Here is a 20,143-nt window from a genome sequence, read left to right as displayed (position 1 = left end):
CAAACTATTCCTAACAAAGATCTCCCAAAAACTATCATTTATATTTCTGTGAATTTGATTAGATATTTTACACATGTAGAATCATAAAGCGTTTTTTTTTTTTTTTTTTTTTTTTAGCATTTTATTGACAAAGTTCAGCCATGTTAGAATGTTAGAGCATGTCAGAATTTCCAGCTTTTGTGGCCACAACCATCCCTCTGTTGCCACTGCATATAGCACTGTGCTTAGGAACACTTGCATTTCTTCCACCTTTGGCTAAGCTGAATAATGCTGTGACTACTTGAATCCTCAGATTCTTTCCAACACAGACCTACAAGTGGGATTGCTGAATCTTATGGGCATTCTGTTTAACTTTGCTTTCAACTATTCTATTACCTATTGGATAATTTGCAAAGCACTGTGTAACAGAACTCAAATATTATCTCAATTATTTTCCATGAAAACCCCACGACGTAGATGTCACACGCACATCTCACAGATAATGCCGGCGTCTTAGAAAGAACAATGACCTGCCTGCCCACTTCCCACAGAGTAGTCCAACCACAATTTGCTCTCAATTCTACCTCAGATCAGGTAGAGTCAAACAGAATGTTGCCTACTAACAATGGCCCAGCATTTCCCCCTTCCCTACTTTACACTTCACCTGCCTCAGGCTATCCAGTGGGGCTAGCTGCAGGGGATGCACCGTCACTCTGCAGGCTCTATGAGCAGCTCACTCTTCCACAGAGCAGCCAGGTTCCATGTTGCTTTTTGATGTACCTTCAACAATGGTGGTCCCCCATGATAATTTCCTATTCAGTTAGTGAGCATTATAAACATGATTCAATTTTTTAAAATATAAATATTTAGTTTGATTTATCTTTGAAAAACTTTCTGAAGTACCAGGTAATGAAGGTAGAATGACATAAAAGTGATTTTTTTTCTTCCCTGTATATTAAAAGGTGAGGGTGTCAGTTTCAATACTGCTTTATAGTGACTACAGCAGTGACTTGACCTCTAAGTGGCTCTGGAAAATTGGGAATATCCATTTATGTTCGGAAGAATTAATGATATACAAGTTCCAAGAAAAAAAAGCATAATTTGATACTACTATTTTTATAAAAATCTATTTTATTTATTTATTTTTGCTTGTTTCTTGAGACAGGGTATGACTGTGTAGCTTCTGCTGGCCTGGAACTCACAGAGATCCACCTGCCTCTTGAGTGAATAATGGAATGAAATGTGTGTGTCACCATGCCCAGGCTTTATTAAATCTTTATTAAATAAACCCAGGCTTTGTTAAAGATTTTTAGATGGAAAAATCTTCCCAGCTACAATCATAGGAAAGGCAGTTTCTTTCTGGTTTTGTTTTAAAGAATGAGATGCTATGATTCAAAAATCGAATAAGTATTTATTGTTCCAGAAGGTACATTGCTTTTTATACATATTTCATAAATGATACAGGATTGTACACGTGTTCTGCATTTTGCTCGGGCCCCCCCCTTGCCACCCACACCACCCAGAGGATTTGCTCATTGCACTGTGCCATTCCTTCCTAAGAATCCTGCACACAAACAAGATAAATGGTTTAAAAATAATCTACACAACGAAAAGAAACGAGGGAGAGGTTGAACAACAGGAAGGAAGGAGGAGGCGGGCTGGGGACATGCATCCTTTCATCTGTCATGCCAGTTAAGGGTGGCGGCGGAAGCGGCAGTCTCGGCTGCCTTCGATCTCTGCAAGGCACCTGGAGTCTGGGTTTGTCCTTTCATCCACAATGATCTGGGTGTGTCTTTCATACACAATGATCCCAAGAGGAGGAGGAAAAAGAAACCCCTTGCCCCATGAGGAGGGATGAATCATATGAAGGAAAAAAAGCCAATCAGCTGTGTGGCAAGCTCCCATCATTCTTGCCATCCTGCCCCCAGAACAGTTAAAAACAGGACAGTAGACAGAGGTTCCTATGATTTTTGAGTGTAGGTGCCATCTGGAAATGTGGTAGAAAACATTCTGATAGAGTATAAGAGTAATTAAGATAAAAAGAAACATGGTGCAGAAGGTGGTCTAAAGGAAGCCATAGAAAGGTATTCCTGTAAAAAGATAACTGCACCCTTTGAGATGCACCCTTGATTTACAGCAACTGGCGTGGTAGAGTTGGGAGGGCGCACAATGAGGAAGCGTGTGTCTTGGATCACTGAAGAGTATCCTGGTTCTGAAACAGCTACAGAGCCATGACTTTTAGCCAATTTGTAAACCTCGCTGCATCCTCCTTTGTTTGGTATCATGGATGAACACTGGCCCTCTGATCTGTGGTGTGAAGGACATGGGGATTTTTAATGGGATCAGCATATAAAAGAGGGAATCTTTTCCTCCTCTGAAGACTAATTAGTAAAAAAAAAATAATAATAACCAAAATTCAACAAAAATGTCATGCAGTATTGCCAGTGATTTCTAGATACTGATTCAGAGCCCTGGGAGATAGACATGAGAACTCATTACAAGATAACGAGAAGTGTCAATCACCCAAGTATCAATCATCAAACAACTGTAAATTGATTCCAATAATTATTTGGATAAAAGTAGTGTAACCAACAGGTATACGTAAGTAGGTAGGTGGTGAGAAAAGGGATGCAGGATGGAGAGATTCTCCTAACTTTGCAGAGCTGGGGCCAGTTTAAAACGAAGGCTGACTGCACTGGATTAGACTCTGCCAACCAGGTATCATAAGATTTCCTTTTCTTATATAGCTATTTATTCCTATGTCAAAAATAAGAAACTTTAAATTAAAAACAAACAAATAAAAAATGAGCCTAGAGCTGAATGGGGTGCTGGTGTATTAGTGTTTTGCAGACCCTGCAAAGATGCAAGAAATGAACACCCCAGCATCACCTTTGCTTCGCTCTTGGCTGTGACTGCATCATTCTCATTTGGAAACGAAGATGCATAAGACAAGATTCACTAAGCCCTTTGCACTTGTGTTCCACGATGCCTGATCCTCAGAATTTGATATCCCTTTTTTCCCTAAGATCCTTTCTGTGTTTTGTTTTAGAATTAAAGGTAAAATCCCTCTACCCCACGTGGCCCCAGCTTCCACCTGTAATGCTTTAATTAAAAAGGCGTGAGTTACAAACAGGTGCTCTCTCTGCCGGGATTCACGATCATCTTGGATCATTCCTTTTCTCCAATTTGTCGGAGGGGCAGATGTACTTGTAATGGGTCTCTCAGTCTCTTAAGGTCCATTTCTGCCTAAAATAGAAACAACAGGTGAGGAAGAGCAGCTAATGAAGCTTTCAGCAACATTACTGCCTCCTGAGAAAGGGAACAGCTCTTCTTCCCACCCTCTCAGGGACTCTGAAAATCAGAAGAAAAATGTCTTTAGCCCAAGGCAGAGCTGTCCACACAGCCTCCCAGAAAAGCAGAACTGCTCAGCCTAACAACACAGGGGCCCTCTCAGACAGCCATGACAGCATCTCTCCAGAAACCTTCAGGAGGAGCCCAAGTTTTAACTCCTGGCATTTAAGATGCTATTTATTTGTTTGATATCTGTTTAAGTATTTTACTCAGTCAGTGCATTTTTTTGTTTGTTTGTTTTTGAGATAGGAAACAGTGGCTGGCTTCCTCCTTCAGGCTGCCCATTTGAAGGACCATGTTTTACGTATAATAATGATGTTTTTAAGATGGGGCTGGGTTCATTAATTCTTATAGAACTTACCTGAGCAATTGCATCCTTGAGTTGATTGTATTTCTCTAGATCGAAACGTGACTTTTTGGCTCCTTTATGGAAAAATAATAAGTATTGTCTGTCTCTGGCTTCTGGATAAACATATTCCTACAAAAAAAGAGGGAGAAATTAGCCTCACTCGTAGTATTCTAAAGACATTATTAATTGCTGGTTAATTATTAACTACTGATTAGACGCAACACAATACATACCCATAAAGATAGAGCAATGTGCTGTGTTACATATTTAGTTATTTCTTAAACATCTGTTTGTCTTTTGTGTTTTGAGATCAAGTTCTCATAAGTTTACTGGCCTGGATCCTAGGCTCAAACTATCCTTTTACCTCATCCTCTCAAGCAGCTGGAACTGCAAACACTTGCCGTTCCAGGCCACACTTGCCGTTCCAGGCTTTGCTTGCTCTTTTGTAGAGTCATTTCCCGTAGCTACGTGGTATCACACTAACCACATCACAGTGTTTACCGTCTACCGCTGCCAGGCTGGGACGATTACAGGTGTGTGCTTGCATGCCCAGATTCACTCAATTCTATTATTTCAAAGAATTTGCTCTCTTTCAAAGATTCCTTAGGTTGTGAACAAATGTAGCATTATCATTATCATTGTCAACAGTTTAGAAGCATTTAGATGTCACTAAGCAGTCATTTTGCTCATGGTATAATTAGATATGCTAGGTAATTAGATATAATTAGGTAAAGCAATATTTAGCACAAGAAATTATGTCCATTTAATTTGGCTAATGTTTCTGGTCAGAGGTGTGACCAAATTGTTTACTACTGCTATGTCATAACTTGTCACTTGGGGGCAGTAACAATACTCTGGAAGTCTAGTGCAGCGTCTAACACACAGGACAGCAGTGTTACAGATACAGCTACATAATGAAAGCGAGTGCTGCCCCTGTGTTCCAGACTAATACTGCATTATTGTAACTCAGGCTGGCCGAGAATTTTCTGTGTAGACCAGGATGACCTTGACCTTATGACACTCTCCTGCTTCTGTTACCCACATGCTAGAGTACAGGTGTGTGACACATACCCAGCTCCTTTAATATTTCCATTATTGCTCTATATCCAGATTATTCAGTTTCCAGAAATAAGTACTCACAAATGAACTCAACAGTAGAAACATGCAAAGAAAAGCTTGGGGGACGACACATTTGGGCTCAGCTCCTGGTCCTACAGTTTTCAGCATGTAGTTCTTACCCGAACAACCCTTACTTCCTCATCTGCGGAATGGGTATGTTTTCATAGAACTGAGACTATAAGCGAGTGGATATATATTTACGTGATTATGTGATTGGATGCAAATGCATGCTATGTGCTTTACCTCGAAAAAAGGTGCATGGACATTTTCACAGATGTAAGAAGGCTTTTAAACTCTTCATAATCAAAGGAATGCAATAGCCATAGGAAAATGCCGTTTTTAAAATTTGACTGACTGGCAAGGATAGGTCAAAAACAGTTTGGAATTCAAGGGATAACTGGAGAAGTTCTAGCATGTGCCAAGGGTATGACTGCCATTTATTTCATTTGTTCATTTATTAGTTCTTGAGATATAAGGTACCATGTTCCAGGACAAGCAAGTAAAGTGTGGATGACACACAGCCTAAGCAGGTGTGGAGCGCACCTGGAACCCCAGTACTCAGAAGGCAGACTTCAGACCACACTGAGTTACAAAGCGAGAATCTATCCTCCAAAGCAAACAAACCACACTCTTCCGCAAAGACAAAACAACCCAAAAAACAAATAAAAGATGATATTATGGTCTCATCTGAGAGAAAAGACAACACAGGGCAAGAAAAATAAAAGTATAACACACTGCAGTGATTGAAGAGAACACGGAGACATTGAGCTGTAGGAAAATGATTAACTGTTCATGAAAGGTGAGAATTTAAATAAGCCTTGAAATATGACAGAAATGAGCGGGAGGAGTTTCCAGACTGAAGAATGGTGTGAGGAAAGGAGTGGAGTAAGGGGAACGAGGGGCATCTTGGGGGATGGAGCACACAAGTGAGCTAGGATACTCTAAAGGATGGGATGGCAGTGATGGCTTCTGAAAACCCAGGCTGAGGAGGTGGAAGCTGATGCTGGTGCACTAGAGGAGCTGCTCACTGGATGACATAGTTGCCAGCTCCATTCCCTCAGTGACTGCCATGAGTTACGGGAACACAGCAGCCCCTGGGTGAGCATTCAGAAGACAGTTTCACCTTCCTCTTCTCTACCAGGTATGTTTGGGAGGCTGGGAAAGGTTAAATAAAATTCCCACCCTTTGGTTTCCTCACACATGCCTGGATCCATGATCACTGATCTAACACTGAGGAAAATGCCTAGCTCAAAAGCAGCCATGTGAACAACCCTTGGCCTGCTGCAGACACAAAAGAGAACCTCGGCAGTCTTGTGTGCCTCGGCTACTTCAAATGTTTGTTATTTAAGGCAATGCCAGCTAGATCCGGTATAACAGAAATACTGACAAGTGCTGGAAGGGCTCAGGTACAGCTCAGTGCTGGAGTGTGCATCTAGTATATGAGAGGTCCTAGGTTCGATCACCAGACCACATTAAAAAAACAAACAAACCATAATCCATCATATTTCTCAAAATGATACTATGGATTTCCATGACATGTAAACCAACACTGTCAACAAAACCTGGTTCTAGATACCTGTATTCACTAAGCTGGCCTTAGTTGATAAAGAGCAGGCTGAGGGTAAAATGACTGAGTAGCTACTGGTCACCTCTCCCTCTCTCTTTCTCTTTGGTTTTCAAAGCTTAGGCCTTAGTTGGGCAGACTCTCAACTAGCTTGTCTAAGCTAACCCATCCACCTTGCCTCTTCCAGCCAGCTATCCTCCCAGACCCTCAATTACATTCATCTCACTCCATGTCTCCTGGCGAAAAGACCTTCCCCCTTCTCTCAAAACATCATTGAGCATACACAGAAGAAGCACTGGAGTCTAGTTCATACATTCGATTAATTATAAAGAATCCTCCATCCTAAAAATTCAACAAAAAGCCTATGACACTCTCCATCCAATTGTTAAAGTAATTACATAAATACACAGCAAAATCAAGCCAATAGGGCTGGAGATGTTGCTCAGCAGTAGAGCACCTGCCTCTGTGTATGATGCCCTGGGTTTGAGCCTCAGCGCTGTAAAAAATAATATCATAAACAAACAAATAAATAAGCAAAATGAGAACACATCCCCTACGGTGGCACGCTCTTCTGTTCTTACTTCTCCATTACAGTCTGAACTCTAGGGGCATCTATGCATGTGAGTCATAGTGGCCAAGGCCATGCCCCTTTCCATGTTTCATACCTACAGCAGTGCTGACACGTAACTGAGAATTGGCCTTGCAAACTCCATTCTTAGTTTCTAAAAAGAGACATGAAGAGGAATTCTTACCTGGCGTGTCATTACAAAATATGCATACATGGCCATGGCACTTCCATATGTAATGAAATAGGTGACTGGTTCCATGATGTCCCAAGAGTATTCCCACCAGGTAAGCCGGGCCAAAATGCCAAACTGTGTGGCCATGTAGGCAAGGCCACCCCATAGCACCAAAGTGGTCCTCTTCTCAGCTTTCCTGCTAATTTCAATTCGTACCTATTGGGCATACACAGACAACATTAAGCCTCTTGCTTTGGAACCAACTTACAACTCTTTAAACTGCTCTATGTCCCCTGATGGAACAGGGGCCTACCAGCAAGCAGGAGTCAGTTCCAGAAAATGGAACTGCATCCTAGGTAACAATGGTAGTGTTCACTGAACACAATGTCGACAGGGATAACTAAGATTTCTGGGTTTTATTAAAGTTTTACCCTAGAAGTATACAGAAATATGAGAGTGTGTTTCAACAGCTTTCTCTCTGACTGCAAGGCTAACTTTTTTGAAAGAGGAGAATAAAAGCCACAGTGTCCTCGTATGGGTGTGCCAGAGTCCATCTATCATCAGTTTTAGTTCAAATTTACTCTGTGGCAGAACAAGAAGTGAGTCAGCACAGACTGTGGATTCTGAACGAACACATCAGGATGAGATCCAAATCCACCGGCTTTCTTATGGAGGCTAGACAGGGAGTACAGGCACCGACACATGACCGTGGCACAGGGTGGGTAAGGTGCGAACAACTTCCCTTAGGAAAGCAAAGGCACAGTCCTAAAAGGACTCATTTCTTTCCTCAATTCCAACCATCAGTTTCTTAGAATGAACATATAGCCACCTGTCACACTGTTGTTTTGGTCACTGAGGGACTGCATATATGACATGCTCGCACAAGACAGCATATGAATCACATGTTTGTGGTGATGCTGGTGTAAGCAAGCCTAGCACGGTTAGCACAGGGAAGAGTAGTATGATGCTGGAAGGCAATGAACAGCTGTGCTACTGGGGAGGCATTTCCTGACCCTTACTCTCTATTGTTATTTTAGAGGCTGTTGCATGGCCTCACACATGTAAAGTCACCCATCTCTGACTGCATCAAGAGGCCATGCTGGGCAAAGACCTAGACCACCTCAGTCTGTGCACATACACTCTCTGAGGTTCTCACAATGAACTCTCTTAGAGACATTTCTCAGACTGTTTCTCCATCATTAAGCGAGCAATGGCGGCATCTGCACCACCATAAAGATTCAGGCTAACATGCTCACTATAAAAGATTCGAAAAAGTGTAAAGGAGAAAAATCAGTCATGGGCCTCCAACTGCATTGGCACATTCTATTACATTTGATTGTCCTTTGTGTGTAAGTGTAAAGGTGCACAGTGTAAATAATACTTGAAAACATGAATCATAAGGGCCTATGAGATGGCTCAGTGGGTCAGGGGCTTGCCCCCAACACTGAGGACCTAGTTCAATCCCTGGGACCCACATTATAGAAGCTCCCATAAGCTGTCCTCTGCTCCCCGTGGCATATGCATGCCCACACAGCCTTGCATAAATAAATAAATGCAATTAAAAAAACCCTGGACCATATCCACACTGTTTTTAGGATTTACTTTCCATAATTTTTCTATGGAAAAATTAAGTTTACAAAATACACTACTCATTCAGAGGCTCTTCAGGCCAGCAGTTACACTAGTCTTTGTGTCAGCAGTGGTAAATCCAGTATGGGCAGTACAAATGGTCCTCAGGGCTCTTGGTTTATTACTGAGGCTCCAGACAATTCCCTTTAAGTCCTCTTTTGGCTCTGGTTGGATCTTTTTTAATGGTTCAGAACAATAAGTTAATGGACCAATTTGAATGAGTGGACTAGTTGTATCAAAGTGAGACACAGAGGCCCATGTGTACGGGGGAACAGGGACCTAGGGGAAAGTCTGAGGGGTCCTCACCTTCTCGAGGGGGGCCAGCTGCTGCTTGAGGTCCTCTAGCCTCTCCACCAGCTCCCGCTCCTTATTAAGCTGATGCTGCTCAATGCACAGCGTGCTGTAGAGCTGCTGGACCAGCGTCTTCACGTCGTTCAGGGTTGCTGCATTTTCATGGCTTAGGAGGTCTGAAAGAGGTTCGTAACTGTGGTCAGGATGTAATGTAGGAGAGAAGAATAACAAAAAAGATACGCTACCTTAAAATAAAATAAAACAACAATTGAACATGTTAGCCAGGCGATGGCTCAGGGGGTGAAAGTGCCTGTCACCAAGCCTGATGACCTGAGTTCAATCCCAGGAAACAACATGGTGGAAGGAGAGCACTGACACAAGTTGTCCTCTGACCTCCACATGTGTGCAAGTGTGCACACACTGTGAACATGTACAACCCACATAAATAAATAAAAATGTAATAAACACTGAATGCTTTAAGATGAAGAACCATCAGACAATGGCCAGGCTATTAGTCAGGTCTATCCATTACAAGAGTCCTTCAGCATTAAACTGAATAACTGTTTTTTTAAAAAAAATGATTCTACAGATCAGAGAGAAAATTCACATGAGGGCAACTCAGAAACTTTGAAATCAATAACCATTATTTTATTTATTGAAAGTCCAAGTTCTATGACTACATGGCCAAAGGAAATGGGAAGGGTGACCCCCAGTGTGTGGCCTGGGAGCTTGTCTAGCATACCAGGCCCTGGGTTTGATCCCCAGTCCTAAAAACAATAATAGTGCCAACAGACAGACAAGCACAAAAACCTTAGGACACACACTCCAAAACAGTCAGGAGGGTCAGGTTCAGCCTCATTATGATTCTTTATTAAGTGGTTGCTCTGTAATTTATCTGTGGCCTTGATATTTTTCATACTTAGACAGTTCTGAGGAAAAAAAATATAGCATTTCAAATGTACATTTTGCAAATGTAAAGGCAAAAAATAAATAACACACCAGCACCACTCTAATGATCTTAAGAACACATGCTTCACTCAGCACACTGACCAGCTCCTACTCAATCTTGCTCAGCAAAGGCTGAGAAGAGTTTTTTGGGCCTCAGTGTCATGCTGTGATGGGCACAGAGTTTTATGAAAATGATCAGAAAGGTGAAAGGTTAAATTTTTTAATTTAGTATCTTCCATTTTGGACTGTAGTGTTTCTAAAAATCTAAAATGTTTTGAGTCTCTAATAGAAATTCAGCTATACTCCAAGCCCTGATTTGTCCCTTTCCAAATCAAAATATAGCCCAGTGAATATTAACAATCTATTGCAAATATCATTCAGTATAATTATCACAAAGAGTTAATCAATGAAGGTCGAAAAGCAGACTGGAGAAGAGCTGATGTGGTAACTAACATGGGATCCTCAGTAAATGAGTATAGAATCAATGGTAATGGAAACAAAACACTGTGAGGTCTGGAAGTCATCCATGACAATATGATCCTCCCTGTGGTAATGCTGCAAACTCACACTGGAATACAGCTTTTCCACACAAGGACACTGCTTTCTAGAAGTCATTTCTGTAACCTGTCCAGAACATTGGTGTGAGTTGATGGAACCCATGACTCCCAACTCCCAGGCCAGGAGCAGAGATAAAGTGTGTCTTCTATAGTGTCTCCCACTATCCCCCTGAAACTCAGTTCTCCTTTGAAAAGATAAAAGGAAGTTGATATGAATTACCTGTGGTCAAAAAACAAGCAAGCAAACAAACAAACCGAAAACTCTCTCCCAAATAGAATCCTATGCTGTGGTGGGCTTGAATGAGAATGGCCCCATAGACTCATATGTTTGAACGCTTGATCCCAGTTGGTGGAACTGTTTGGGAAGGACTGGCCTTGTTGGAGGGGTGGGCTTTGAGGCTTCAAGAGCTTCCTGCCATGCCCAGTGTGCTTCTCTGCCTTCTGCTTTTGGGTCAAGATGTGAGCTCTCAACTGTTGCCCCAGTTCCGTGGCTGCCTGCCTGCTGCCATGCTCCCTGAAATGATGGTGACAGACTTCTCATCCCTCTGGAACCATAAGCCCAAACAAACCTGTCTATAAGTGACACTGGTCTCGGTGTTTTAACACAGCATTTGGAAACAAGGTTGACATTTCTTTTACACTAAGGGAAATTTCTATTAAAATCATTAAACATGTGTTACTTAAAAAAATAATCTTCAGGTCCTACTGTGTAGAATTAATTAATCAGTTAATTGACTACGAGACAGTGTCCCACTGAATTCAACTCATGACCCTCCTGCCTCTGTCTTCTGAGCTGGAACCTCAGACAAGCACCACCATGCCTGTGAAACTTATTTTTTATATCAGTCTTCTGGTGCCCACTGAGGCAGAGCATACATCTTTTCTTTTTTTTTTGGTGTGTGTGTGTGTGGGGTGGTTCTGGTATCATAGTTTTGTCATTCCACAGGCATAGAAATGCTTCTGAAGTTTTTTTTAAACGTCTTTTAATATCTTTCATGGCTTTTTTTCTTCTTTTTAAAATCTAACCTTTGGTCCACACACCCTCTGTCACAACAGTTCTACATATTTCCCTCACATACATTCTATGTTGCATGTAAACTGTGGCAAAAGATCAAGACTCCAAGTCCTGGTGGTAAATCAGAAAATCAGCAGTGAGGTGGCAGGTGGGACTCATCCGTACAAACAGCATGGCAGCTGTGGAGAAGGAGGAGGCATTCTGTGCAAACTGGCAAGGAAGGGCATCAGAGCCTCCTACCAGCTGACAGACGCAGGTTAGTTCCGCTTTTAAGCCTGGTCAATTTGTGACACTGCAGTGTGTTTCCCAGAATGCCTCTCTTTGCATGGCTCCAAGCCAGAGAGAGATCTTGGAAGGAGGAAGTGAAGCTGATGGCATCATGCTTTGGAGGGTGCTGAGGTGAGGGAGGTGAGGGAGATGCAGAGATATCTACTGGGGCCAGCTGCACCTACACTCTCCTGCTGTGTCAGGCTTGCTCATCTGTAGCATTTGTTGGTTAACAGCAAACTCAGGTCCAGAACCAGATGCAGCCTTTTAAAAATGGTCTGTCCAATATGGGGAACACTCACCACATTCTTCTGTTTATTTTAAACTAATTATTTATCTAAAACTGACAAGTAAAGAGAATATATATTTATCATCAATATTATCTTGAAATATGGCTAAATACAGATATTAATTACATCACATATTTTTATAATGAGATGTAAAATCTACTCTTACTCTTGTACCATTCAACAAAACAATGCATTGTTGTTAGTGACAGTCACCCCACTTGAGCTTATTCAACTACTGTATTTTTTTATCTTCTGACTAACATTTCTGTAACTTCTCATGTGTTAAATTTAAATTAATTGAAAGATTCAGTTCTTCAGTCACAGTCCATTTACTTATGGCTACTATATTTGACAGGGTAGAAATGAAGCATTTTTAATATGCCTTTTCATTTTTGCTACTGGGAACTGAACTCAAAGCCCCATGCTAGAAAGTTCTATTTAGCAACACAGAAGGATTTCTCTACATACAGTAGTAGGCCTCATTAGAATATGGATGTGCATGAATTTCCAGGTCCCCTAAGGACCCTTCACTCATTGCATGGTGCCAAAGTTTCAAAGTCTCCAACTATTCTCTGATTTTCCAAGCTCCCCTTTCAGGCCCCTTCTTCTTCAGCTATAGCTATAATTGTAAAAGTATTTCCTACCATGAATACTTTTAGGGGTTTGTATGTGTGTACACATGTATGTACCTGTGCTAGGGAGGGAGAAACAGGCAAAGACATATACATCCTCAGAACACCATTCACCACCTTTGAGACAAGAGCTTTCAATGTCTGGAGCCAACCATTTGGTTAGACTCGTCGGCCAGTGAGCCCCAGGGATCTGCCTGCTTCTGGCACTGGCAATGGCTATGTGCCGCCATACTAGACTCTTTCTATGTGTGTTCAGAGAACAGCGAGGGAAGCAAACATTTTACTTTGGTTCATTTTTATGTAAGAGTATTTTAGACTTTGGGACCTGAACCTATGAATGTGTTAGCTGTTCTAAACAACCATAACGTCAAACTAATATGCTACGACAAAGCCTTCTAAGGGCAATTAAAAACAAAACAAAACAAAACAAAACAAAACAGAAAATGCTAAGTTATAGATCTCAGAGATGTGTCATTCTAGACCTGGCTGAAAGTGAACTTATCTTTTGGATTGTGCACTGGTAAAGCCTCAGTGGATTTGGAGTTTACAAGTTATTTGTCAGGTTGCCTTAACAAGAATGATATGCCTTTAAAGGTACTGTATAGACACAGGTGACAATAACAGAACCAACCCTTGATTCTGAAAAGTCACTGAAGATGAACCCACAGGAAGATGGAAAAACTGCTAATGGCTTAACAATAGTGCTTTGGGTTGAATCATGCATGTTTCACACATACACACACAAACACACACACAATAATGTTTACCAATGTCTCCATACACTCCATTGGTTCCAGAATAATAATAGCAGCAGAGATATGCTAACAAAATGAGCTATGGAAATTCTTGTCATCCACAAACATAACTTGAGAAGGTTTTGCCTATGGGGGTCTCGAATAAGGCAGTCATTATCCCTGGTTAGTCTGCCTTTTTGATCCCATTCTTCAAGTCATATCATTAAGAAGCAACAAGCTCTCTTAACTTCCTGTGGGTGCCTTTAGTGGTGCCAAGAACAATGATTCCTGGGAAAGTCATAGTTTCTTGTGACATGGGTACATTCTCTTCACGGCAATTACTTTTCAGGCTTTCGTGTTCCTTTCTATGTTCTTGTTTCTGTTGAGACTTAAATGATGTGCACTGATGGCCAATAATGTGCTAGAGCTGGCAACCAGCCTTCCTGTTATGACATATATATATATGTGTTCCAACCTGGAATAGGTCCTCTTGTTCCCCTGGCTTGGGCACAAGGATGTCAACATGCAGGACCCACAGCACCTAGAGTCTGCTATTCCTTGTAAATACAGCACGTGGCCATCCCAGACTCTGTATGAAGAATCCTTTGTCCTCTGAGCCTGGCGTGTGTGAAATCACAGTTTAACAACATTCAGAGTAATTTTAGTTCTCACAAGCCACACAATTCTTTAAAACTATGTATGAAGCCAGACATGTGGCACACATCTGCACTCTAAACAGCAGACATGAAGACGTAGTAGGATTGATAATGTGAGGTCAGTCCAGGCTCTATATTAAGACTGAATCAAAAGACCAAAACAAAAAATTCTTAAGAACGTTGCTAAGTTTAGCAAATTACACTCTTTGGGTTACAGTTATCACCAAAAATTTTAGACTTTTGACTCTTGAAAATTTCATATCCCAATAACTCTTTTACTGAAGCTGGGCCAATATTGAAGTTTTGAGACACACACACACAAAAAAAAAAAAAAAAAAAAAAAAAGAAAAAAAAATCACCCACGAATCAAATGTAATTCTGCCTACGATCAGTTTCTACTTTAGTTTTCCTTACTCTGCTTGAGAGCAAGCAGCTTTACTTAAAAAAATGAAAGCACTTATTTCTGTGTGAAAAACACTGGGAAGTCATTGGATTACTCATAATGTCAAATGAAAACTCTTAGTTTGTATATGAAAGCTCATATTTTTATTTTCCTTAGTGTTATACTTCATTCATTCATTCATTTATTTTCTATTGTTAGACAAGAGAGTTTGGTCTCTGAACAACCAAAATGCTCCACATTTGAGTTACTTAATTCCTTCAACATAGAATGATCTCAAGTTACAGCGCCTGCCTTCCCAGAGAGCATTTACAGAGGAAAAGAATAAGCAGAATTCAGAGGTTAATCCCTTTGGATTTGTTTGGAGCCAGAAAGAGAATGAATAGGATCCTTGAGGGTGTCTGGATGAGCTGACCTGATGCTTTTAACATGAGAAAATGAAGAGGAAGGAGTGGGGAGAAAGGGACAGGATTAGGGGCAATCTGGCAAGGCTGAAATGGGTGGCTGTATAGGAATTTTAAACTTAGGATTCCACTCCGAACCTTTTTCTGATAGATCCAATTCTTTTTCAAGTTTACTTATTTATTTAAATTTACATGTATGTATGTGTCCTATGCCATGGAGGCCAGAGGGCATCAGATTCCCTGGAATTGAAGTCCTATGCAGCTGAGAGTTGCCTGGTGTGGGTACAGGGAACTGAACCTGGGTCCTCCAGAAGAGCAGCAAGTGCTCTTAAGCACTGAGCCATCTCTTCAGATTATTAGACTCAATCCTTCAATCCTTCAATCCTTCAATCCTTCCTTCCTTCCTTTCTTCCTTCCTTCCTTCCTTCCCTCCTCTTTTTCTTTTTTTGAGACAGGGTCTCTCATGGCCCTGCATGTCCTAGAACTCACTATGCAGACCAGGCTGCCCTTGATCTGCCTGTTCTCTACCCCTGAGCACTGAGATTAAAGGTGTGCGCCACTGCATCTGGCTTAGGCTCAATTCTTAAGAGCAGAATTAAAAAGAAATGTCCTCTATGGGTCTTCTTGTGGTATACTTGATCCCTCCAGCTCCTTCAATCCTTCCTCCCACTCTTCCATAAGACACCCAATTGGGGGGGGGGTCTCCTCTTCTCCTCAGAGAAGGGAATGGAGGGAGGGGGTGTAAGGGTGGGGTGGGAAAGAGAGGAGGGCGGGGGCTGCAATCAGGCTGTTAAGTGATTAGGTTAATTAATGGAGAAAAAAAAAAAGGAGATGTCCTAGGACAATGGTTCTCAACCTGTGGGTCACAACCTCTTTGGGGTCATATATCAGATATCCTGTATATTGGATATTTACATTATGATTCATGACGGTAGCAAAATTACAGTTATGAAGTAGTAACAAAGTAATTTTATATTTGGGGGACACAACATGAGGAACTGTATTAAGGGGTCACACATTAGGAAGGTTGTTGAGGACTATTGCCCCAGGAGGTTAGTGCAGGGAACAGTGATTGTGGAAGCATCATTAGCAGGAAATGACAATGACTCTCGGGGCAAGAGAGGAAACTGGTCCAAAAGGGTATAAGACACAATGCTGTTTTTGAGGGCTACTGACCATCAATGCCAGGCAGAGCTATACTGGGGCATGGAATGAAGAGAAATCCAGTAACACTAAAGCATGCATCTTATGCATGTGTGTGGGTATGAAACCACGAGCACTGACGCTTGCATTTTATGTATGTGTTTGTATAAAAACAGAGCATTAAAATGTTACCTTGATTACTAAGTATTTTGTTGCCCTCTTAAAAATGTGTACCCAAGTTGAGCACTCACTTTTTTTTTTTCCACACAAAAGTATGTGTATGTCAGAAATTCCTAAAGATTACAGAAGGCCCTAGGACTCAGACATTTTGATTTTTGTAGTGGTGAGAAGGTACTATATATTCAGTAGGAACCAGGCTTCCTGTTTTAAGATATTTCTTTTCATGTTAGTGATGTCTGACAGAGACTGCTAATTACTTCTTTCACTCAGCCATGTAGCTATGGAGATAATCAACCAATAGCTTAGCATATGCTATACGGGTTGCCAGTAATTTTTTTGATATTGTGTTTTATGTATGTGCATCCAAATACGTCTAAGGAATTCTCTGCTGTGTGTTGTACATGAGCTTATCAGCATTTTATAATAAGGCAGTCTTCGTGTGAGATGATTTTGTTCAGTCATACTTGATATGCTTAAGTTCTGTATATGCTTAAGGTAAACTAACCTAAGCATAATCTTTGGTAAGCGAGGTGTATCAAATAAAGTCTGCATTTACAACTGCAGCAGATTTACTACCCCTGCAAGAAGCCAAGGAATGGCTGCACAATAATTGACTTTAGATTGCTGAATTTAAACCATCAAAGAAAGAAAAATGACTAATACCTAGCACAGCATTCAAAACGACAAAGAAATCCTTTATTTGAACATAAAGATTCCCTGCATATTAGTTTAGTGTATAAGAATAATATGTCCCTGCATGATGGACTGTATTCCCTTGGAACCGTAAGCCAAAAGAAATCCTTCTGCAAGGAAAACAAAAGGCTGGGGAGTTGGCTCAGTGGGTAAGGGTGCCTGCTGCCAAGCCTGAGGACCTGTGTTCAATTTTGAGGGACTTCATGGTGGAGGCAAAGAACCGATTCCCAAGACTTGTCCTCTGACCTCCACAAGGGTGCTATAGTACACACACACACACACACACACACACACACACACACACAAATAAACAATCTTTTTAAAGATACAAAAATGGGTCAGGAAGGAGCTTCTGGAAATGACAAGGCACTCCAGTACCGAGGTGGAATTCAGGAGCTGTCCGTACAGCCAGATGCTTGTGAGCTCTGGACCGGAACGGTCTCACTGTAGGCAAGGGGGGAAGACCACATGTCATCTGCTCCTCATGGTTCCTCATGGAAAAACTCAGTTCCTTCCAAAGGCTTTCCCATATTTACAAAACCATCTGAAGGCTGTGTTTACCTCTCTTTGGTGGCCGTACGTGGTACGTTAAGTCATTAATGACCAGCTTAAAGTCATCAAGGAGGAGGAGGTCGATTCCTGTGGAGGCAGCAACTCGAACACCATCTGTGAACATTTTAAATGACACTTTTCACATGCAAATAGTTAACTAAGAATGATCAGAAAAACAAAACAACACAACCCCCAATCTCAAACAGCTTTAAAGTGCTCTCATCTTTTCCATCTCTGTTAACTGCCTCACACCCAAGGCCCATGCTACACAGACCAGCTTGTATGTTCTTTGTGTTTAGGCCAACTCTGATGACTTAACAGCAGCTTTTCTGTAGCTGGGGAAACAAGTGAAATACCTGCTGGTCATAGACCTACAGGCTCAGCTGGAATCTGGGGTCACCTGTAGAGCAGCGTGAGCAGCAGACTCAGTGCTTTTGATATTAGGGTGCTTGGCAACCCAGCTGCTGCTAAGTTGCTAATTAATTCAGTAGGGAAGGATGCGATGGGGAGCACGCAAGGGTCTCCACGTACATTAGTAGATGAGCTTGGAGTGCTTGAAGCTCAATGTTAACACTCAAAGGACAGAAGTTGGCAGCTCCGTAGCCGGTGGCTCCAAATGAAGGGTAAATGGGTAGTTACTAGGCTCTCAATCTTTCCGTAGGTTTGAAAGATTTTTCTAAGTCAAAGTGAAAACAATTCATTTTTGCACTTAAATAAACAGATGTTCCATTAAATGAGAGTCTTACTGTCTTATTGTATAGTCTCAAATCACAGACTCTATTTTGGTAAACGTTTGAGAGCTCCACTACTGGAAAACCATGTTCTGCACCTACGGTAATAAGAAGCCTCAATAACATGAAATGTCACTGCCTGCTTGTCCTTGCGATGGTATTCAGTGAGAGCTGCTTTTACTACGACTCCCTGTGGGCATACATCTGGTGACACAAACAGTTATGTCCTGAGGACCACTGGGATGGAAAGGGCTTTGTCTTTCACACTTGGAAAGCATGTTTTCAAAGCCCTGTTAGGGCAGCATTTGTACTGAGCTGCTCAGGTGGGGCATGAGGAGGTGAGAATTAAAAATGGAGGTGGACTATACCTGGTGAATAGATTGCAACTCTGTCGATTCCCCGATCCTCCTCTTGCAGTTGTCGTAAAAACACACCAACAGAGTCAGAGATAGGTTTGAGTGTGAACTGGCAGCGTTCACGCCGAGACGGCAGCCTCACAGATATCACAGGTAACCCATTCTGATAAACCACAGTCACGTCTGAGCAAAAAATCCCACAAATATAGGACAATTAGAATTTGTGGTAAGTGGTAGCCTCATCATCATTATTCCTACCTGTGATGGGATTACCATTAGTGTGGCTCAAAGAGTTTTTTAAGAAGGTTTAAGAGTAAGAGATTTTAGCATTAGTCTAGGAATAGACTCACGCAAGATCAAACAGATCAAGGGCCTATTTTCTCAGATATGGAAAAATGCATGAGGCCAAGGAAAGACATTTGCAGAATACAACACATTGAGCTCTTGGTATGGCTGAGTCACATCCCAATGCTATCTAGTGAGGTTTTATTAAGTAGCCAAAGGTTGGAGATGATGGACACAGCCTGGAGGAGATCCTGGGATCCAGAGTTTTTTGAAAACTCTTCCCAAAGCCTAACCAATAACTGAGGCTCTTCCTCAGAGTGATAAACTTATGCTTATGGAATAATACATAGAAACATTCAGTTATGCAACATGGATGTGTAAGGTGATAAAGCACAATCCAGCCCCTTTGGGGTGTGTGTGGGGAGTGAAAGCGTCAATAGAATTTCACAGCATAAATGTTTGAGGCCTCCTTCTGAGGGGCTTTCCACAGATGAGGGACAGCTGTCCTCATTCCTTTTTTCTCTCTTTGGCAGTTTTGATGCACAAAGCCTTACTAACATGAATCTCAGAAAACCTTTCCTAAGAATAATCTTCAGATATATTTTTAAAGCAAAGTTTTCAGCCCCAAACCTCACATTAGTAGCTAAACATTTAAAGATGATGCCAGCATGAGGGGAAAAAAGGCTTTGGGGTAAAATTTGGGATTGGATCGTGGATTAGCATCTTTGGGAATTACATAACTTCTGTGGGCTTCACATTTTTTCTCCACATAGAGTGGGTTCCTAACTCTCTGAGATGTTGTGAGGAAGGGATGAAAACAACAACAACAACAACAACAAAAACCACTGAAACACTCAGCACGCTGACTGATCACTGTGAAAATGAGCTTGCTTAAGACTCCAAAGGCTCCTCTATTACTCTCAGGGCATCTCATCCCTCAAAGTCAGATCAGAAGAAACTATTCTGGAGATTCCAGAGGCATCGAACTTCCAGAGTTGTCACTCATATCCGAGTTCCTTGTCTGTCTCAAAAACAAACTCCTGGTAATTCTTATTTTCAATGGATATTTGATGAGTTCTGACATGTCTCAGGATCAAGAATGTTGAGGTCATTCCTTCAGACTCCCTCAGCCCCACCCCTGAAAATCCCTAGGCACTTTGGGTCTGCTTTTAAAGCTACTGTATTTGACTTTGTAGTATATTACTGGGGCTGTATGACCCATAACCATATGGTGTCTTTCCCTTGGCATGGTTATGAGATGCACTACGCGACTGTAGT

The 20,143-nt window shown here is 41.6% G+C and overlaps 1 protein-coding gene across 2 annotated transcripts in view; it reads right to left on the bottom strand.

Annotated features, from left to right (window-relative positions):
* Positions 1 to 1,370: 1,370 nt before the first annotated feature.
* Mcu (mitochondrial calcium uniporter) overlaps positions 1,371 to 20,143 on the bottom strand; it is a 165,481-nt gene continuing 146,708 nt past the window's right edge. For both annotated transcript variants that reach the window (XM_021652665.2, XM_060369512.1), the window contains exons 3-8: positions 18,593 to 18,763; positions 17,503 to 17,607; positions 9,038 to 9,198; positions 7,115 to 7,318; positions 3,692 to 3,808; positions 1,371 to 3,225 (exon numbers count right to left, since the gene is read on the bottom strand). In XM_021652665.2, coding sequence (XP_021508340.1) covers positions 3,148 to 3,225; positions 3,692 to 3,808; positions 7,115 to 7,318; positions 9,038 to 9,198; positions 17,503 to 17,607; positions 18,593 to 18,763 — 836 coding nt within the window. In that variant the 3' untranslated portion in view covers positions 1,371 to 3,147. The remainder of the gene's footprint in view (positions 3,226 to 3,691; positions 3,809 to 7,114; positions 7,319 to 9,037; positions 9,199 to 17,502; positions 17,608 to 18,592; positions 18,764 to 20,143) is intronic.

Source organism: Meriones unguiculatus, chromosome 16 (genome assembly GCF_030254825.1).
Source record: "Meriones unguiculatus strain TT.TT164.6M chromosome 16, Bangor_MerUng_6.1, whole genome shotgun sequence".
In the NCBI taxonomy this organism is placed as follows: Eukaryota; Metazoa; Chordata; class Mammalia; order Rodentia; family Muridae; genus Meriones; species Meriones unguiculatus.
Note: the sequence above shows the minus strand (reverse complement) of the source record. Positions and strands in the feature narration are given on the sequence as shown.